The 20,499-nt window shown below is 41.1% G+C and overlaps 2 protein-coding genes across 5 annotated transcripts in view; both read left to right on the top strand.

Annotated features, from left to right (window-relative positions):
- LOC102314191 (helicase ARIP4) overlaps positions 1-8,215 on the top strand; it is a 79,860-nt gene extending 71,645 nt beyond the window's left edge. For all 3 annotated transcript variants that reach the window (XM_014338990.2, XM_014338992.2, XM_014338991.2), the window contains 9 exons: positions 24-148; positions 751-850; positions 945-1,150; positions 1,733-1,908; positions 2,477-2,673; positions 2,855-3,054; positions 3,167-3,256; positions 3,492-3,587; positions 3,758-8,215. In XM_014338990.2, coding sequence (XP_014194476.1) covers positions 24-148; positions 751-850; positions 945-1,150; positions 1,733-1,908; positions 2,477-2,673; positions 2,855-3,054; positions 3,167-3,256; positions 3,492-3,587; positions 3,758-4,839 — 2,272 coding nt within the window. In that variant the 3' untranslated portion in view covers positions 4,840-8,215. The remainder of the gene's footprint in view (positions 1-23; positions 149-750; positions 851-944; positions 1,151-1,732; positions 1,909-2,476; positions 2,674-2,854; positions 3,055-3,166; positions 3,257-3,491; positions 3,588-3,757) is intronic.
- A 5,652-nt stretch (positions 8,216-13,867) lies between these two features.
- Positions 13,868-20,493, top strand: tmem115 (transmembrane protein 115). 2 transcript variants are annotated; one of them, XM_005939006.3, is made up of 4 exons: positions 13,868-13,963; positions 14,717-15,405; positions 17,053-17,417; positions 19,256-20,493. In XM_005939006.3, the coding sequence occupies exons 2-4, from the start codon at positions 14,914-14,916 to the stop codon at positions 19,557-19,559; spliced, it is 1,161 nt and encodes a 386-aa protein (XP_005939068.1). In that variant the 5' UTR covers positions 13,868-13,963; positions 14,717-14,913; the 3' UTR covers positions 19,560-20,493. The 2 variants fall into 2 exon arrangements, with proteins under 2 accessions (XP_005939068.1, XP_042076977.1); XM_042221043.1 differs by lacking the exon at positions 13,868-13,963 and adding an exon at positions 13,973-14,263.
- Positions 20,494-20,499: the final 6 nt, after the last annotated feature.

Genomic DNA, 20,499 nt, shown 5'->3' on the forward strand with positions numbered 1-20,499 from the left:
CCCGTCTGTCTGCCTTCTTGCAGTCAGAGTTTGTCCACGCTGACCGTGATCGAGGATTTTTTGGCTAAGAGACCAGTGCCTCCATCACCCAATGTGCCCAGCAGAGACAGACCCAATCAAAACTGGGTCCGCAACCTCAACTACTATCGTAAGTAATCATGAGGTTTCGGAGGTGCGATACAGCGCTCTATGTAATATGCTAAACCGAGCCGATAATTATGCTGAACTGATGAGTCTGTTCTCTTTGGGGGAACTGACTGCAATGCTTTGGGTGCTGCCACTCTCATTGACTTGCCATGAGTGCTGCCACCTGCTGGTGTTTTCGATTTCTTTAAATAATACCTATATGTTGATTTATCATTTTTCTGCAAGCCAGTGTTTTCATTTACAGCTGTTCTATTTGTGGGGTTCATGTGTCGTAATTGATAAGAATGATCCACAGATATTTATAAAGATCTGTCATCCAAGATCAAATTACAATTAATGTTTTATTTTAACTGGTTAGTTGAGCTCTAATAATATGAATCCTCAGCTGTAACTTGTCTCTATATACATGGTACTTTATCTGTACAGTCCATATAATAGCATATGGGGATTCAAATATTGAAGGGTAAAGTTTCACTGTACTGTGAAACAAGCAAGCAAGCGGTTTAAATTCAGAGAAAAACAGGAAGAGAAGAGCTACAAGAATATAAAACTTAAAGAACATGAGAACCTCTTAGATATGAGTTGCCGTGTGATATTTTGAAGGACTGGATGGAAGCACAACTGCCTCAGAGAGAGAGCGACTGATAAACCAGTTCAATGACCCCTCCAACACCTCCGCATGGGTTTTTCTGCTGTCAACCAGGTAACACGCTCTCCACACTAATTATATCATTATTATAGGTCATAAATCTTAAAAGGAGTAATCAGCTTACTGCTGTCCCGTCTGTTCCTGCCAGGGCTGGTTGTCTAGGTGTGAACCTGATCGGGGCAAACCGCGTGGTGGTTTTTGACGCCTCCTGGAACCCGTGCCACGACGCCCAGGCCGTGTGCCGTGTCTACCGCTATGGGCAGAGGAAGCCGTGCCACATCTACAGGCTGGTGTGCGACTTTACGCTGGAGAAGAAGATCTACGACCGCCAGATCTCCAAACAGGGCATGTCTGGTGAGTCGGAAACACGTGAAAAAGCGCTGCAGAGAGTTCCAACGGAGCTGCAGTCAAATAACCTCTCCTAAAATATGTGCGTGGTAATGTTTTAGTTACTTAAAAATGCATTGCATACAGGAGCATTTGTCACAGACATTTTCCTGTATTTTTAACCAGAAATAACTCAAATTTTAAAAAAAGGAGGAGGAAAGGGAAAAAATAAGGAAAAATTATAAGACGTGGAGATTGTATTCAACCTCCATCATCCTCACTTCATGGAAATTTCACTCCCTTCAAACATCTGTCAGTGTTGAAATTCACTGAAAACCCCAAGTGTAGGTTCCTCTGTGCGAGCAGAACCCCTAAAACTAAATAATAAGCTCTGAGGTAAAGTCAGAGCTCTTCTGCCAAGAGGCTCTCGTCTGACACTGAAGTGTCTCAAGTGTTTGCTGTAAGCTTTGTCTGGTGAGACGAATACATCGAGGCCATTCAAATGTAGCCATTTCTGTCTACATTTTTTTTCCTTAGATGAATCTTTTTCCAAACAATTTTACCTCAATATCTTAGTTCTTCTGCTTTTTTTTCCTTTCTGTCAATCAGACCGCGTTGTGGATGACCTGAACCCCGTGCTGACCTTCACCAGGAGAGAAGTTGAGTCTCTTCTTCATTTTGTGGAGGAGGAACCAGACTCATCTAGCATCCATCTGCAGCCCAACGACAGAATGGAGAGCATCCTCAGGAAGGCCCTGCACCTCAATCCCCACCTGATTACAAAGGTATGAGGAAACATATTGTCCCCATACGCCCTCTAGAGGCGATTACAAATAGAGCATAGACGCTCCTGCACTCCATTGTGTATTTTTTTCCATTGTTCACTACGATTTGATGAAGATAAAAACTCGTTTTCTACAGACAGAAGTCTCCTTAAGTAAGCTTGTTTATGTTTTAGAGTTCTCTGCTAATTGAATAAGCCCCTAGCTGTCATTACAGCAGGATGACATGTCCAAGTGTGTCCATAGTTGGCAACTAAAATCCATTTTTGGAACTATGGGAAGTATGCCAAGGAGTTACAGTGAAGCTTTGTTTTACATTTATAACACTATTTTAAACAGCTTGTGAGGTTCTGGAGATTAAGACGTGATGAGTCATCGCATAATTACACCCTTTTTGTGGCTCGCTTTAAAAAGCAGAGAATCTTCCAGTTGGCGTTCTAATGAATTTTATTAAATTGAATTGGTATAAGCTGGAAAAAATATAAATGTATAGGATGAGGTCATCATAAGTGAGGTAATCGTGCAAACTTGGAGCAGAACACTGATCAGCTTTCAACCTCCTCCTTTCTAGCAACCATTCCCCCACGAGTCCTTGCTGATAGACCGCAGGGAGCTGAAGCTGAGCAACGCAGAGAAGAAAGCAGCAAAGAAGGGCTACGAGGCTGAAAAGAGGGCCTCGGTGCCATACACCCGCCCTTCCTACGCTCACTATTACCCTGCCAGTGATCAGAGCCTTACCAACATCCCTGCCTTTAGCCAGAGAAACTGGTTAGTAATTGACATCTACAATCCCAGTATGCATGCTAACAAGCTACCGTAAATCCAGTTCGTATCACTTGTCTCATAATCTTTTTAAAAGGTTGAGCATTTATCAAGTAAACCCTCCTTCAAAAAAATAAAGACAAGTCATAAATCAAGAGTAAAAAACAGAAAATCTCTGTCTATTCAGGCGTCCTCCCACTAGCACTGAAGAGAAGCCAGTGGCCAGTGTCAGGCCAGTCCAGTCAACTCCAGTCTCTATGATGCCCCGCCAGGCATCTGCAAGCTCTGCCCCAGGCAATGACTCTTCTAAATGCAGCCTCGGAGGCTTCCCTGTCAACTGCCTGCAGAAAGCTGGCGTGTTTGTACAGAAAATTGTCACCACCACTGGTAAGCAGATTCTCCTTGCACTCCATTTCATCTCTATTCTTTCTGTCAGTACTAAAGATTACTATTTCTTTATGGCCTTAAACTCTGATTGTCTTTCTTTATCTCTTTATAGACATAGTGATTCCAGGCACCAACAACTCCACAGATGTCCAGGCCAGGATCACGGCTGGAGAGAGTATCCATGTCATCAGGGGCACTAAAGGTACAATACCGCTTTGTTATACATGTCAGTTCTTTTGTGCAGTGGTCACAAAATGCAGATAATTGTGTGAACGTGTCCTTGTTCCAGCTGTTTTTTGTTTGTTTTTTGTTATTATTGAAGAGATTATTTAAAAAAAACTTTTGGTATTTGTCGAGTTAGTCGGGTAAAAAGATGTAATAATGAAATGCTTTCATTTAATTCTAATAACGGTTTTGTTTACCTGTGGCTTTCATAGGGACTTACATCAGGACATCTGATGGCCGAATCTTTGCCATCAGAGCAGCTAATAAGGCCAAGTCGGTAGAGGAGAGTTCAACAGCACCACCCAAAGGTAGGATGATTCCCTTACAATAACACCTCTGAAAGCATGTAACCCTAGTTACTGTATTTACGTACCATGTCAGAGATGTAGCACACTGATATTAATGACTTTATTGTATTCTTTCAGTAAACTGAGGCTTGAATTCTTGTAAAGCTTAAATCCAATTCTTTTCTCCTCAGATTTGCAAGCACCCCCTCCAGAGGTTCCCACCCATGTCAGTAACGGTTGCCTGTCACCCAAGACTGTGCCCCGCCCTCTTTCCCCCGACAGCCCGGAGATCATTAATGAGTTGCAGCGCTATACGGGCGGCGCAGGAGCTGGTGGGTCAGCAGGCTCTGCTGTTCATCTGCCAGAGAGCAGCGTGAGCAGCCTGCCCTCAACCAAACTGATTCAGACCAATGGCAGCGGTGGGAGCGGGTTATTAAGTGGAAATCTGAGCCGCCATGATGCCTCTGTGACTAATGTCATTCAGCCCAACATGGATGCCACTGCCGCCCAAGATCTGAGAACGGGCTCCAAGCGCAAAGCCTCCACCCCATCCTTGGATGAGCGGGCCAGTAAGCAGCCTTCTGCCAGCAAGCACTCCTCAGCCCCTGTGGCCTCGCAGGGCTTCCCCTTCACTGGGGGCTATGGGCTCCCCCCTATGGGTCTAAACTCTGGCATGCTGGGTGGTTCACTGGGGCATCCGCTTTTCATGGGGGCAGGCTCACATTACTTCCAGCCCCCCCACACTCAGCTGAGTGACGCCAGTTACATGTACCCAGATCGGCATGGGTGGAACATGGGCGGAGCCGGCACTGCTCCCACTTCCTCTCCTTCCTCATCACTGATGACAACCACCGCTCCCACCGTCTCATCTTCCTCCTCAACATCATCATCCTCTCCATCAGTCAAAGCTGCCAGTTCACTTTCAGGAGCCTTGCCACCATTCATGCTGAGCTCCAACATGCCAGGCATGGCTGGGATGCTCCCACCAGGCTTCCCTCTGTCGTATAGTCCATCTCTGGCGAGCCTCTACACCAGCTCAATGCTCCCAGGAGGGGTGTCGGGCCCAGCTGCTACTCCCGGCCCAGCTGGAGCCAGTTTCTTGTCCCAATACCCTCCTACTGCTGCATCCAGCTCCTCCTCATCTTCCCCTTCTTCCTTCTCCCCCTCAGCTCGGTCCGAGGGTCAGCGAGGCCCGGTGCTGGTGAACAGCGGGAATGTCAGCAGCATCAGCAGCTCAGATGAAGATGATGTAATTGAGGTGAGGGGACAGTGACAAAAGAATGATGTCCTTTTGTGAGAATGCTTTCAGAAATTGTAATAGTCACCATAAAAGAATGGCAGCCCATTTGCCAGGATGCAGGTTTCCAAGAGGCCAAGATGAAATTAAATTAAATGAAATGAGGAAAAAATGACAGACATTTAAGGTGTTGAGATCTGAGGCCCTGCTGAAGTGTTTCTCCTGAACATCTCTACTTGCCTTGAAGAAATGGTCTGAATGGGGATTTAACAGTGACTGGACAGAGAGGGATAATCGTGATGCTGAATATCAGAAGAAGAATCCGGATAAAGGCTTAAAAACCCTCCAAAGGGATGGAGAAAATAAAAGTTTGAAGATTTTGAGCTTCCAAAAAAAACTGTTCTTTTTTTTTTTTTTTGTCCAATGCCGGCATTAAGATGCTTATCACTGGACTGAGTACTGCTGAGTATGGGCCTATAGTGACCACAAGCGGCCACTAGTTATACTGTTGACTTTTAGAGATACTAGCTCTGCAGCTTTGCTAAGTGTCAAGACTTTTGCTTTCCGCTAATTAAAAAGAGGAGCTGGAGTTGCTTGTGAAACAGGTTTTGCTATTACATTAGCTGGTAGCACAGTTTATTTCATAACTGAAATGGTATCGTCCATCACTTGTTGCTACTGAACACTTCTTAAAACGGCAAACGCAATGGTTACAAGATCACACAGAAGTTTTAGAGAGCGTTTTTGACAGAACGTAATAATAACTCACTGCCAGGACAGGTGTATTGTAGGATTTTTGTTCTTGAAAGAACACACAACAGATGTGGGATCATATTGAAATACTGAAGAAACAGTTGTGCTTTGAGGATGAGGTTAAAGATATTCACTGAAACTTTAAAAACTAATGAAAGAATGTACGCTTAATCAAATGCCTTTACACCGGGCCTTTTTGAAAAGACTCCTTCTCTTTAGGCATCAGATGTGGGAAGATTTGTTTTTCTTCTTTTTGTGCGTGCTTTTTCTATTTATGTAATCTCTGATTGCCTAAAAAAAACAACAGCCAGGTGAAAATGAGGAAAAAAATAAACTGTGTCCCAGTGAGGTGTCCTCCTTGTAGCGGAGAAACAACCAACAGAAAATGCCTTTTTGCCTCCATCTTTCTGAATGTTAACTGTGAGAGAGGCGAGGTAAAGAGAGACAGACAGTCGCCGTGGCTCTCTGAATCTCACCCACAGTCTTACTGTAGCCTAGTGAAAAACGATGCAAAACACTCACTCAAGCCTATATATGTATTTGTACAACCCCAGAGGAACGCTCGTGTTATTACTGTGTTTGTAACTGCTTGTTGTGTTTTTAAGGGTTGCAAAAGGAATCATTAAAAAAGATAAGAAAAAATTTAGATTCATGTTACTCGGTTTGGTAACATGTTTTGAGAGAGATTTCACCTCTGCTCTGCTGTTTTTCCTTTTTCTTTCTCTGTTTCATCTCGTTTCGTGAACAGAGGTCAATGTGAAACCAAACCTTTTTTTTAGGGAGAGATGATGTAGCTTTGCCAAAAGGAAAAAGAAGGAAACAGCACATCTGAAACCTCCATCAAAGAGGATTGTGTCTTAAGAGACCAAATAATGCAGAGCAGATAAAAAATAAAAACAATCCTTTGCAGAAACACACTCTCTCTACAGCATGCTCACAGCTACAGTTGAGAAGTACATATCCATTTTTACACTGTAAAAAGATACAAATCTGTGTTTGACTGGGTGAAAGCTAGAAAATCTTCATAGTGTGACCAATTTCCCCTTTAAATTTGCTATAAATGGAGTCCGACCTATATATTGTGTATATCAGCCGATATTAATTTTTTGCCAATATTTCAGTTTTGGCATTTATAATAGATGGTGAATGGAAAATTCAAATAAGAGATTTTTGGGTGGGGGTTGCATCCACCAGAGGACAGTCTGCACTCGCAGCTAACACGTGTTTGGAACTACTAGCAGATCAGATGATTGTTGGGTAGAGCAAAAAAGAGCAATCCGCTACTTGTGACAATAAAACAATGTTATTTTTAAACTGCAGGGTTGGATGTTGGTCAAGACTCATAAATAGCTATAAATAAAAAATCTTAGGGAAATCTGTTTGTTTTCTGTGCGTGAAAGGAAAAAAATATCGGCTGATATATGAGATTTTTAAATCCTCAAATCCGATGTATCAGTAAACAATATCGGTACCAATATCGGCATCGGTCCTAAAAATCCCATATCAGTCCGGTTCTAGATGTAAACCATCAATCTGCTGTTCCAGCTGACCCCCCTCGGCCTAAACAGCTGCAGGAAGAGCTTTAAAAACCACTAGCTCTTTTGTTAAAGATAAAACAACGTCAAGTTAAGACTCAGCATTACCTGTCCTTTTCTCCCTCTTCCATGTGTTTGTTCTCCATACTGAAACTGTAAGTTTACTTGTGTTTCATTTTTGCTCTCTACAATGTTTGAATTTACCAAATTAATTTATTTATGACGGTGTATATTTATTCATTTGTATTTTTATTTTTTTACAATGTCTTTTTGGTTTCATTTGTTTCATCACTATCTTGTTTGTAAGATTTTTACAGTCATATTAGTATTGTTACTACAGTTTTTGTTTTTTAAGAACTAATGATAAGCCAGTCTGACCCAACACATGTGAAACTGTGCAGAACTTTGATGTGGACCAACCAATGTGTTATTAAGCACATTAATATCCAGGATAGCATAGAGTTAAAATCATATCTAATAACTGATCAGCCGTTTAATATGAAAAACCAAAAAACTGTCACCAGGGATATTCAACGACTGCACAGTGTTGAAATCATTTCCTATTTATCTGCGCTCAGATAATATAGATGCAAATTTTAGTATTGAATCTGAGCTAAATGAGCCATTTATGTGCACGCTAGCTCAATCACAAGTAATGGGTCAGAAACCGAGGCAGTCCAGCCCACTTATCATCTGGAAAAACAAAGCAAAACAACAACAATAAAAAAAACAATATCAAGTGCTTCTCCCCTTTTCTGTGCTGTATTACCATATCACCAGAATTGTCCAGGCGTGTCATCACCCCTGTGATGGCAAAACAGCAAGTTTTCCTCAGTGTTGAACTGTTTGGTTGTCAGCTCAGCGTTTGCTGCGCAGACTGACTGCTCTTTAGTTTCACAGCTTTCTACTTGAATTTACATATTTATTTATACAAATCAAGGTGGTCGGGCAAGCAGAGCCGACTGTCTGAATTCCATTTTAGCCGAGGTGAAGATTAAATCTGCTGTCTTTGAGGATTGGCTCCAGTCAAAGCTTGTTGTGTGGACAATGTGTATGACTTTGGATTACATCATTTTTTTTGTTTTTTTGAAATTTGTAAATAAAAAGAAACATGTTCTAAATCATACTCTTCCTACTTTGTTTATATCAGCGGTGACCGATGCAGTACTTGCCCTCTTTATTTGTTATTCACACGCAGAGACTCACACATACATACAGGCAACTGAGGGCATCTAAATCTTACAACAGATTTGAAGAAGATACACTTGGAAGAGGTGCTGCAGTATATTTGTCTCGAAGTAACTCAGTTTTGCATGTTAATCTTCAATTTTATGCATGTGTAATCTAAAGTGAGACTTGAAGTTAGGGATAGAAGTATTCTAAGTGAGTTTTTAATTGCGTTAAAATGCCTGAAGCACTTCAAATAATAGGTTTCTCTTAAGTTAGATAGACCCTTAAGTCATTTAGGTCTATTATTCTTTAAAATTGAGATACATATTCACTCTAAATATAAAATAGTCAGGTTTTACTGTTGCCTCAGTCATGAACAGTAAGTTACACTGATTTAACTGTAGATAATAATAATAACCAGGAGGTTCAAATAAATAAGCTCATAGTAGCAAAACAGAAAAAAATGGTGCAGTTTTAAGAAAGTAAAAAAGCTCAAGTGAATTTGATAGTTTTACTCTATTGATTTCTTTCACCTCATACATGCTAGTGACTAGTTTCTGAACTGATTATTCCGTTTTGGTGACACTGACTCGATGTAACACGGAGGGTCAAATCAGGCTTTCATGTTCTACTTCATACTACTTGTGTGTGGGAGAAACTTTCAAAACAAGCAGACATTTACCCCTCAGGTGTAAAAGGCAGTGTAGATGCCCAAGCTCAGTGACCTTGACCTTAAGGACAAGGTCAGAGGTGAAGTTCTGAAAATTCTGTGAACAAGGTTACTCAAGAACGAAGCGACGTAGGAAAAAAAAAATCTAGGCCAGAAACAAGCTTCCACAAATATGATCGCTGAACATTTCCACCGAAGTCGCAAGAGAGATGTAAACTTCAGCTTTGGGCTGGTTTTCTGTGTCATTTACTTTGTTGCTGTCATCAAAAGAAGAAACAGTGGACAATGTAAAGAATACATCAAGCTTTATTCCTAGTGTTCTGTGGTGTCTAAATAAGAAATGGTAGTATATTGTTTCATTTCAGCCATATATACAGGTATACGTGGATAACTGGAATAATTATTGCACTGCAGGAACAAATAGCCCCTCTGACAAAATGCAGTCACCCGCACCGCACCACTGTAGTAGCAAAGTAGCAGTTACTTTCCTAATATTAATTTAGCATAATCTGGCTGTTGGGAGAATATAATGAATATTACTGGTTATGTCACAGTTTTTATTAAACGCCTTTTATTTGTTCTCGAATTAAACTGCCAAAGCCTTAGGTCAGGGGTCTCAAACTTGAGGCCCGGAGGCCACGTGCGGCCCACGTCACCCCTTCTTGAGGTGAAGAAATAAAATGCAATTTGGCCCTTTAAGTGACTTTTTTTGTCATTAGCCAAAAATGATTTTGTCCGTGGGAGCGCGCGCAGCTGCTTAAAACTGTAGAGTCCAGATTACTTACAGCTACTTCCGTGCAACTGATATAAGAAGCGGTAAGCTGAACACAGCTTCAACCGTCTGTTTGTTGAAAAATAGTAACGCGACCGCATTTTCTTGTTAGTAACAGTAACGGTGTTGTAACGGTAGGAATAGTAATTAATTAGATTACTCGTTACTGAAAAAAGTAACACCGTTAGTAACTTGTAATGCCGTTATTCCCATCACTGGTCATAAGAGTAATAAGGCATCCAGCACTACAGACACAAGTGTGCCATGTGCAGTTTATTTCCCCAGATCACTAAAAGCACTACTGTTGCCATAATTTGCCCAAATCAAGGATCATCCCATGTGTTTAATCAAAACTGCTGTAACCGGTGACTGTTCTTAAGTAATGTCACTTACTTGGTTTAACACTACAAGCTCAATAGCTTGAGATAAATAGTGATATGATAATGAGCCCAACACTAAAATGTTTTGTAATCACTGCACATCCTGCTTTATTGTCACTCATGTCTGTCTGTGTGATGCCAAATCCTCCACAAAGACCCTTAGAGAGAGGGGGGAAAAAACATTAGCAGTGGAGCGTCCAGGAGGTCAGGCCTGGATCAACAGATTCCAGAGGTGCTGCTGTAAATCATGTAGTCAACAATCTGCTGCTGTGAACGCTGGTTTCAACACAGTATATTTTCTACATTGTATACACATTTTCCCACTGTAATGTTTAAAATTTTCCAACAATACAGTGTGATAGCATAACCAACAAGCAGCCAGTACAACCATAGTTTCCTTAACACAAAAATCAGTAACACAGAAAAGTGTCAGCTAAAGGGTTAAGTCTGCAGGGCCCACACACACTTATGTGAACCTCCTCTGGTCTCTGTCATCCTCTTGCTCCTGCAAAAACAAGCAAACCAAAAAACCCCAAAACAAAACACATACATCCACAACTTTGTCACTGTTTGGGGTGGATTAGGCATTAGAAGTGACTAATCCTAAAATAGTTACAGTCATCTCAATTTCAAGTCAGTCACACTTAGTACACATCATCAGTCCATCATAGTCCAGTCACATGCATTCATACCAATCATTGCTGATAGTGGAAACCTGCGCACCAGCTTAAATATCCACTGAAAGCAATATGACATCATTACAAAAAAACCCCAAACAATTCTCTATGATTTTGGAATAGATTAAATCGCTGCAATCCTTCTAGTCACAGGACTTACCATCTAAAATGGCCAGTGTCTCAGGTAGGTGAATTTCTCCTGAGCCCACTGTAATTTGTAGAAGCTCGCCTTGTATTCGCTTTCAATGCTTTATGTGAGTAGTGTGGGCCTGTGGGCCTCAGCAGCAGTAAAGCTAGCGGTTGCTAGTGACAGGGTGAGCTTGTGGGACCCTGGAAGTGCATCCTCGTAGTGTGGGGTTTTTTGTTCGGTTGTTGTGTTTTTTATTGTTGCAACTTTTTTTCTTTTTCTAGTGTTATTGGAAAAACGGCGGTGCCGGCTCTTTATGTTAAGGTTCTCTATAATAAAAACTATTTTATTTACTAAACACCTGTCTGTTTTCCTTTTCATTCTGTTTCCGGGCTCATTTGTTACTGGTCCCCTTACTCGCATGCCTAGACCCCTTCGGGGGGGACGTAACAATGAATATTTCACACTTTAAAGCTGCCTGTTTATTTAAGGGAGGTGAACAATACATTATAATTGTGCATAATAATATCACAGATGACATATATACTTAAAGTCGTATATATGCTGTGTCATCTGTTCGAAGCCTCTCATGGTCAGTGCTGTTCTCCATGCCTGTCTTACTGTACATGATGTTATTTGTCATGGTCCTGGGTCATTTGACCCAGTGTTTTGAGTTTTCCTGTATTTTTGCACTTTTGCACTATGATTTATGTATAATGTTCACTTTGTTAGTCTTTAGTTTATTCTATAGAGTCTAGTTATTCTGTTTTGAGTTTCTTGTATTCCCTGTTTAGTTCCCTGATTATTTAGTAGTTTCCCCCTGTGTAGCTGCCCTCTGTGTCTCCCTCTTGCTTTGCTATGTTTTTTTTTTCCAACAGGAGATGAATGTCTCTTAACTAGATCTCTGCTCTATCAGACATGCCGGTCCACATTTACAAGACTTCAGCAAAATCAAAGCAATGGTGTTTTACGATGTTTGGCCACATCCTCCACCTTTGCATCTCAAATGCCTGGCTTGTTCACAAGAGGGACTGTGCCCTACTAAATGAGAAACCACTCTCTCTCAAAAGGTTTCATCGTGCAGTTGCCCACAGTTTGATGCAGGTCAACAAGCTTCCATCAAAGTTTGGCTGACCATCATCTTCTTCTCCACCTCAAATGTTGCCTCAGCAGAAACGTTACACCCCAAGATCTTCACATCCACAACCAGATGTGCGTTATGACAACTTGGGACACCTGCCACTTCACTCTGACAACCAAGGCTGGTGTAACCTCTGTTCAAAGGAAGTGTCAAGGTGGAAATATGTCCAACTTTGTGCTGCTCTGGGTCACTTTGCTAGCTCTTCCTGTGACTATGTCAGTAACTTGGGTGTATTGCTGGATAGCTCGCTCAAACTCAATAAGCAAGTGTCTGCTAGTGAGATCTAGCTTCCACCAACTGCGCCTTATCTCTAAGGCTAGGCATTATGTTCTGCATGAGGACCTGGAGAAGCTTATTCACGCTTTTGTGACCTCCAGGTTGGATTATTGTAATTCTCCGTACTACGGTCTTCCCTCTTCTCTTTTCCTTAGACTGCAAACAGTCCAAAATGGGGCAGCCCGCCTCTTGACTGGTACCAGGAAATTCTGCTCTATTACTCCTGTTCTAGCTGGCTTGCACTGACTGCCCATAAAGTGCCATATTCAATTTAAAATATTACTCCTTACGTTCAAAACTATTAATAAATTAGCGCCGAGTTATCTTAGTGAACTTCTCAGGCCACATACTCCTAATAGGACACTTAGATCTGCTACTCAACTACTTCTGACGCAACCTAGATCTCAGCTGAAGTCTCGGGGTGACCGTGCGTTTGCTCTGGCTGCCCCGGTACTGTGGAATAACCTCCTTCTCGCTATCCGCACCTCTGATTCTATTGTACTGTTTAAATTATGACTAAAAACCCACTTCAATCTTGCCTTTCCTTCTGGTTAACATTTCACTTATGATTTTACATTATGCACTTTTATGCTCATTTAATTCCTCGTTTGTTCTATATCTGCTGCTTCTCCTATGTATCAGTGACAGTTATCTGCTTGCATACCTAGTGCTTGCTTTGGTTCCATTTCTATTTCTATTATCTTCCTCTTGTTCTCTATGTTACTTGTTAAGCACCTTGGTATACCCTTGGTTTTAAGTGTGCTTTATAAATAAATAAAGTTTATTATTATTATTATTATTATTATTATTATTATTATTATTATTATTATTATTATTATTATTATTATTATTATCATTATTATTATTATTATTGTTGTATCCATCCATCCATCCATTCGCTTCCGCTTATCCTTTTTTCAGGGTCGCGGGGGGGCGCTGGAGCCTATCCCAGCTGTCATTATTGTATCATTAAGTGCAAAGTGCTTCTGTGCCTGAATGCCCACCAGCAGTGCTTTGTTGCATATCACCAGAAATAAAGGAAATCTAAGGCCTCTAAATTGCAGTTGCAGTTGGTCCTGTAGCACTACAACTCTCTTGTATCTGTTCAGTTACTCTGCTGCTAAGTTACAGAAGTTTATAACTGTATTGTTAAGCTTTTAAAAATATTTTTTGTATTCAGTTTTACCATGAATGAAAATCTCAATCGTTTGGTTGAGGCCCAAATTAAAAAAACTATGGAGTTGTTTGAAAAAAAAAAATCTAAACTTTGTTACTGTTGTTCTAAATGAATAAAAAATGCAAAAGAAATTATTTTTAATTGCAATTTTCTTGGTGTGAACCTCAAAGGGTTAAAGTAAAAGTACTATAAAGGCAGGATAAAAAAAAAAGTGAAATATTTAACTTAAAATATAGTGCAAATTAAATAGCGTATATAAGTAAATGTAAACTAAATGAAATAGTTTTCACCGTAGGCAAACGAAAGTCATCATTTACAGACTCGTTTTACGGAAATGATTGTGTAAAAACTCAGTATCCCAGAGTGCTATGCTGTCCGGAAGTTACGCGACGGCGTTTTTTCACCGATTGTTGATGACGGTGGCAGACAGCGCAGGTCAGTTCGCTGTGTGGTGTTTTCTGGGAGGAGAAGTGCCTGGAAAGGTAACATAATTTTGTCTGGCAACCTGCTTTGAAAGGAGAGAAGAACATTAAAATAAACCAATGAAGCTAGGGTCGTATGAGAAAGACTATGAACTGTATGAGAGCTGACGCTGGTCCGGGAACGTCTTTAATATTGTTTTGAGGGCCTGTTGCTAGCGACGGGAAACCCTCAGGCTAGCCCGGGCCGAGAGGACTAAGAACTGGGGCTCGGTGGGCTTTTTCATCGACCAGGTTTTACTGGCCCTAGCTGTTCTGTTTTACACTCACACGAAACCTCTTCTGATCTTCAGTGGACATAAAGTAAAGTACTTGGAAACACTCTCAGTTTGACAGCTAGCTAGCCTTAGCTATCAGTGTTTACAAGCTAGCTCAGCCAGACTGCTCTTAAGAAATTACTACTTGGCTATTTTTGCTTCTCTTATTGTTGGCATATTTGGCTCCTAACACCTGTCTGGTAACTGGTGGTGATTTGTAAGCTTGCCCTACTTTTGTCTACACCGACTGAAGGTCGCCAGCTTGATTAAAATGCCCCAGCTAAGGTTATCTACTGAAGCCCGAAGTTTGTTACTTTGTTAAACTGTAAGAATCAGCGTTTTTGCTTGTTTTCCACTGTACTGTTCCTTTTGAAGGGTAGATGAGCTGTAACGCTTCAAACTCCCTTAATGAGTTTTAATACAATTGCTAACAAACGTTTGTAGGAAGAGTAGAAGCTAACTGTATTGATTACTAAATCTGCCTATGCCCACTTCACAGACATTATCCGGATGAAGGCTCACAGAGGAGTGTGGATTTTGATGCTGTCAGGACCCACGGGTGTCTCCCGTTCTGCTTGGCATCATTGACCTCTCTCCGTTATTCAAGAACTGCTACAACAACAGGCAACTAGTTCTGCTTTTTTAACTCTTTTGGGCAGAGTTGCTCAAAGAGGACCTTCTTCATAACTGACCACAATGAATCGTTACCTGCCTGTGGCACGACAGCACTTCCTGGCTGCCCTTGCCAGCACCAGTGTAGTAGTAAAAGCTATAAGTGCTCTAGTAGTACTGCTGTACCTGCTTTCATGGGCTGTCAACACTCCATACGCATTGGGGGTGACCCCAGGCTACCTTTTTCCACCCAACTTTTGGGTGTGGACGCTGGTAACCCATGGAGTGGTGGAGCAGCACGTCTGGGGTGTGGCAGCCAATGTGGGGACAGTAATGGCCTGTGGGCGCCTGCTGGAGCCTTTGTGGGGTGCTCTGGAGCTCCTGATCTTTTTCGCAGTGGTTAACGTGTCTGCAGGCCTGTTAGCAGGCTTCTCCTACCTCCTCACCTATGTGGCTACCTTTGACCTGGACTTCCTGTTTGCTGTGCGTGTCCATGGAGCAGCCGGATTCCTGGGAGGTGTCCTGGTGGCGCTGAAGCAGACCATGGGGGATACTACAGTGCTCAGAGTGCCACAGGTGAGCATAATTAATAAGAGAGGGTGGGGTAAAAAGGCGTAAAGATGAACTGAGTATGTACCCTAACAACTGCACAAATAACAATGGAAAGCTAACCACTAGTCTCTAGAATATGTGCATAAACTCTGTTTTTTTGGACGTGACAGATCAATATAACACCAGTCAATGTCGAATTATTATTATTATTAATTATTATCTGGATTAATACAAGCTTAGGAGTATTACCTGCAGACTGCTTGCTTTGCCATTAGATGTGCAGCAGTAATTAATTATTAGTAGATATGTAAGATTTAGTGTCTCAAAATCACTTTTTTAGACTGGATGAAAGTTGGAATTTCTGATTTTGATAGGAGTGCATATATTGAAGAATAAAACCAAATGTATATGGTGGAGTACAGTGTAAAATCGCTAGCTTTGTATGATATGTGTAATCATTTGTGGTTTTATAATGCAAAATTCAGGTGTTTCTTGTTGGCTAAAAAGTACTCAGCAACTTTTCACAGTCTGAACAAACACAGGATAAGTCTTGATGAGATTGTATCTGTAATTGTGTTTAAAATAAACGACCCCCCCGCCCCAACACACACACAAAACAATTCTTTTTATCTATTGCGTTATTTTTGCATTATATGGGGATTTGGTGTTTTACCTTTTTTCCTGTATAGAGAAGTTTTGGCACCCCCTCCTCAGAGGTCTTTTACAGAGGTCTGTTATTTGGACTTTATCCATTCATCCATCCACTTCAACTTTTCAAACTCAGGGGTGTGAGGTGACTGACCATAACAGGTCACCAGTCTGTCACAGGGCTGGGTTTGTATCAAGTGATAAATAAAAATAAAACAAAACATAGATTTCTGTCAGCTAGATATCACAGATTTATTGCCTTAACTGTAACACTTGTAAGTCATCTTCCCAAAGTCTGTAAAAGTGGTCTGTTTGTAGTTTATGCTGGAGGAGAGACATAACTTTTTTTAATTGTCATATTTCTACCATCTGTATATTAATTTAAAAATCATGTTGCAAAACGTGAAACGCTTTCAGAGGTTTCATTCATCCAAGTGTCATTTTGTCACCAGTTTTTGCTCTTAATGGGATTATATGGTCATAAGTTATCACTGTGTAAGCACATGTAGTTTACAGACTGAGGTGTTCAGCGTTTTCTCCAGTTGGCCTGTGTTCGATTTTCTTCGACATTTGGATTACAGTGCAGTCTTTTAATTTACATTTTAGGGTTTAGTTTCCTGCTCGTCTGCAAAGCAGCTGTGTCCAGATAAGGTTTTAGTTTTTCTTGCTGAGACACACTTTAGTGGCATGTTCCCAATAAGTTTCTGAAACATCTTGGCCGTTCTGCCTTAGTTTGCCCTCATTTTTGCTTTTTGTGCTTGTTGCCAGTTTGAGTGAAACTGGGTCACTTCTCAAATCTCTTGGTCTCAATTGACCAGGTTAGGAACTTGTTGAAACATTTGTTGAAACACTTGGACTGTGACTTCTGCCTGTTACCCGGCATCTAACCAGTTGGTTTTCCCCATTCCTAAATCTAACTCACTTAAAGAGATTGTGAGAACTGCAAGCCAACAAGTTTTTATAAAATGGTAGCTTCCTCGATGATTTTGGCCACCAGAACTGAAGTCTTTTTGTTCCTTTCAGGTGAGACTCAAAGCAGCACCAGCTTTGGTCCTCCTCTTCCTGGCTTTATTGCGCCTGTCTGGATTGCTTGACAGCTCCGCTCCCCTGGCTTCATACAGTTATGGTGCACTGTCCGGATGGGTCTACCTGCGCTTCTACCAGAGGCACAGCCGGGGCCGCGGCGACATGTCAGACCACTTTGCCTTCGCAAGTTTCTTCCCAGAGGCAGTGCAGCCAGCTGTGGGACTGCTGGCAGGGCTCGTCCACTCTGCCCTGGTGAAGATGAAGGTGTGCAGGAAGATGGTAAAGAGATACGACGTGGGAGCGCCCTCCTCCATCACCATCAGCTTACCTGGGACAGACCCACAGGATGCAGAAAGGAGGAGGTGAGTGAGCGCAAACAAGAAGGAGTTAAATATTTACATCTGTAAACATATGTCCTCATACACTAAACTGAAATTGAAGCATTGAATACAACCAGCCTCAGTTTGTCTCAGTAAAGTGTTGTATAAAATGTTATTTTTGCCTTCATCTATTTATATTTCAAATTATGGTCTAAAATGCCCACGTTAAGGCCACACTCCAACAGTCCCTGCATCATTAAATAAATGGTGCGAATAGGTTCCTAATGGCATTCTAATGCCATTCTATTAAAAGAGAACGTTTGAGTTATGGCTCTTAAAATGTCAGACTCTCAATACACATTCATTAATAATACAGTGTTAATGGGATAGCTACAAAATATACTTTATTGTGTGTGTTTAGTGTCATGTTTGGCAAATTTACAAAGTAAGGGAAGAGACCATAATCGTAACTGTAAAAAATGTACAAAATAAGAATTGCATATTAATTTAAACACTTATGTATCATAACTGTATCATTAACATGATACAGTTATTTATTAAATTTTTTACAATATTACAGTAGTTGTTTGTAGCCATGTAGTTAACCAAAGAAAAGACTGGGTGTGACATGTGTGTTTTGTCTAGAATAGCAAAGTCTGCCAGTGTGTTCAGTGACGTCTGTGTGTAAGCACAGATATCTTAAAACAAGTTACTGTTACCACTTTAGATTATATGTTTGTTGATGTGAAACAATTGTGAATTATACATTTGCAACTTTTTTGGCTACATGTTTGGAGAGAAATAAATGCCCCCACAGCAGCAATGACTTCTTTGACATTTTAATAAATTTAGAGTTGACTTTTGAGCAAAAGTTAAGTAAAACATTATTTAGGTTTGTTGTTTTTTTTTCACTGCTAGATTTGGGTACTCCTACTTAAAAAAGCAATCCTAAAAGACAACAGAGAATTTGGTGAGGTAGCTCTAGTAAGTATTGATTTGTCATAACTAGGAATGGATGGATTCAGTTTGACATGTCCGATCTTGACTCAAAAAGCTTGATTGGGTGTCACGACAGCAGCCAATCTACTCAATTTAGTGTGACTTTATTCTTTGTTAATTACGTCACACCTCGGCACAACTAGTATAAGAGGTAATGCACCATGGAGGAAATGAAGAGCAAAGAGTCAGCAGTAGTTTTGTACGTTTGCGGTAGTTTTTGACTTAACCACCAACTTTGGTAAAATGAGTTGACGCATGTGAAAAGCTCTATTGGTGCTTTTCCTGTCAGGTTCTGTGTTTCTCTTAATGTTCAGCGTCACAATTGTTGGGAAGCTTTAATTGCACAATGATGTAATCTTAATTTCTAGTATTTCGTTTCCACTGACTCCCTGATGTGTTTGAGACAAAAGGTGAGATTAGTGCAGTATGAAGTAGTCTAATCAGAATTACACGCAGTTAAAATGGGTGTAATTCTGATTAGACTAGTGCAAACATAATGTTTCTGTTCTTTTGGCACCATTTAAATAGTCACATTTTATTTTACAATTAGAAAAGCAGTGTTTGGGTTGAGTCTGATGTTGCCTGACACAAAAACTTGTGTCAGATACTTGAAGCCAAGTTATTTGAACTCCCTCAGGGGCCCACTTGGTAGATGTTGCTCGTTTTTTATATGTATTTTTTATTTTGGTGAATTTAAATATTGTTCAACATTATCAGCTTTTTAGTCTTTATCATTAAAGACTCTCAGTGTGTACGTATGAAATTCCTACAAGAATCCCATAGAGACACATTACTCACTTCTTTTTATTATGTCAGTAGTTTAGTGTTTTGAGCCCTGAAGTCATTGAAGCAAAGCATTTCTCTTCGTCTCATCCTTGTAGACAACTGGCCCTGAAAGCTCTGAACGAGCGTCTAAAACGCGTAGAGGACCAGTCTGCTTGGCCCAGCATGGATGACGAGGAAGACGACGATGACGACGAGGTCAGAACCGACACACAGCCGCTCCTACCAGGCGGACGTGAGCCCTCCTCCACACCAAGAACAGCAGGGGGAGCCATCAGTGCCTCCCTCTCCTCCACCTCCTCATCATTGATGTCACAAAGTGGCGGAGCACCTTCCTCGGGTGGAGTGCAGCACCCAGAGTCCAGCATCATCAGCTTTGAGGATGCACCTTCAAGATCATAGCAAACAGAACACAAGTGTACAGATATGCACGCTCTGTTTGAGGTCACTGGCAAGTATACTGGTGTGTTCAGAGTTCCTGACTAGTATACAGGTTTATTCAGTGACAGCTATTAGGCGTATACACACACACACACACACACACACACACACACACACACACACACACACACACACACACACACACACACACCCCTTTGACCAGTGTATACAAACAGCTGTGCACACTCAAACTCTGTCAGCATCATTGTGAAGCCCAAAAGACTGTACAGTGCTTTCAGTTGAGACACGATGGTTGTAAATGCTCAGTGTAGTTGGGCAGACTGAACACTAAATTCTTGACTCGCTCCTGCATACAAACGAAAGAAAGTCACAAAAATTCTTTCTTTTCCAGACTTAATCCCAGCTTGCAGAAATCTGTTCACTGATTCATGTGTCTTTTTCTTTTTTCTTTTGCTTTCTAAATAAATAATGAAATGGGTGTATGATATTCTTTTTTTTGTAAGTTTTACAGAGCAGCCATATTCATTCTTTTGTTTTCCGCTGTGGGGAAAGCTGTCCGTGACAGAGGCTGGGTTTGAGTTCCTGATTCTCGATGAAAGACTGTGGCGCGTCAAATTGAGAAGCACTAAGTCAGATTAGCTTTGGGTTTACTGGTTCCAAATATAGAACCAGGTGTGGAACGGAGGAAGCATGAAAAGCATGTTACTCAGCACCAACTGCTGGACCACAGGAAAGAAGCTGTTGCGGGTCTGTCCTGCTGATGAACTGTTACCAAACATCAAGATTTGAAAAGGTGCCAGGTGAAAGAAAAATTCCAGACCAGGTTAACTTGCCACCTGATAACTCTCTAGAATCACAAGCAGAAGTACAAACCACATTAACCCCACCCACCCCCTTTTTTTTGTTTTTTGTTTTTGTCAGTGGACAAAAATGTGGGACC

This window comes from Haplochromis burtoni, unplaced genomic scaffold, assembly GCF_018398535.1.
Source record: "Haplochromis burtoni strain Fernald_Lab_line unplaced genomic scaffold, NCSU_Asbu1 Contig_60, whole genome shotgun sequence".
NCBI classification, from domain to species: Eukaryota; Metazoa; Chordata; class Actinopteri; order Cichliformes; family Cichlidae; genus Haplochromis; species Haplochromis burtoni.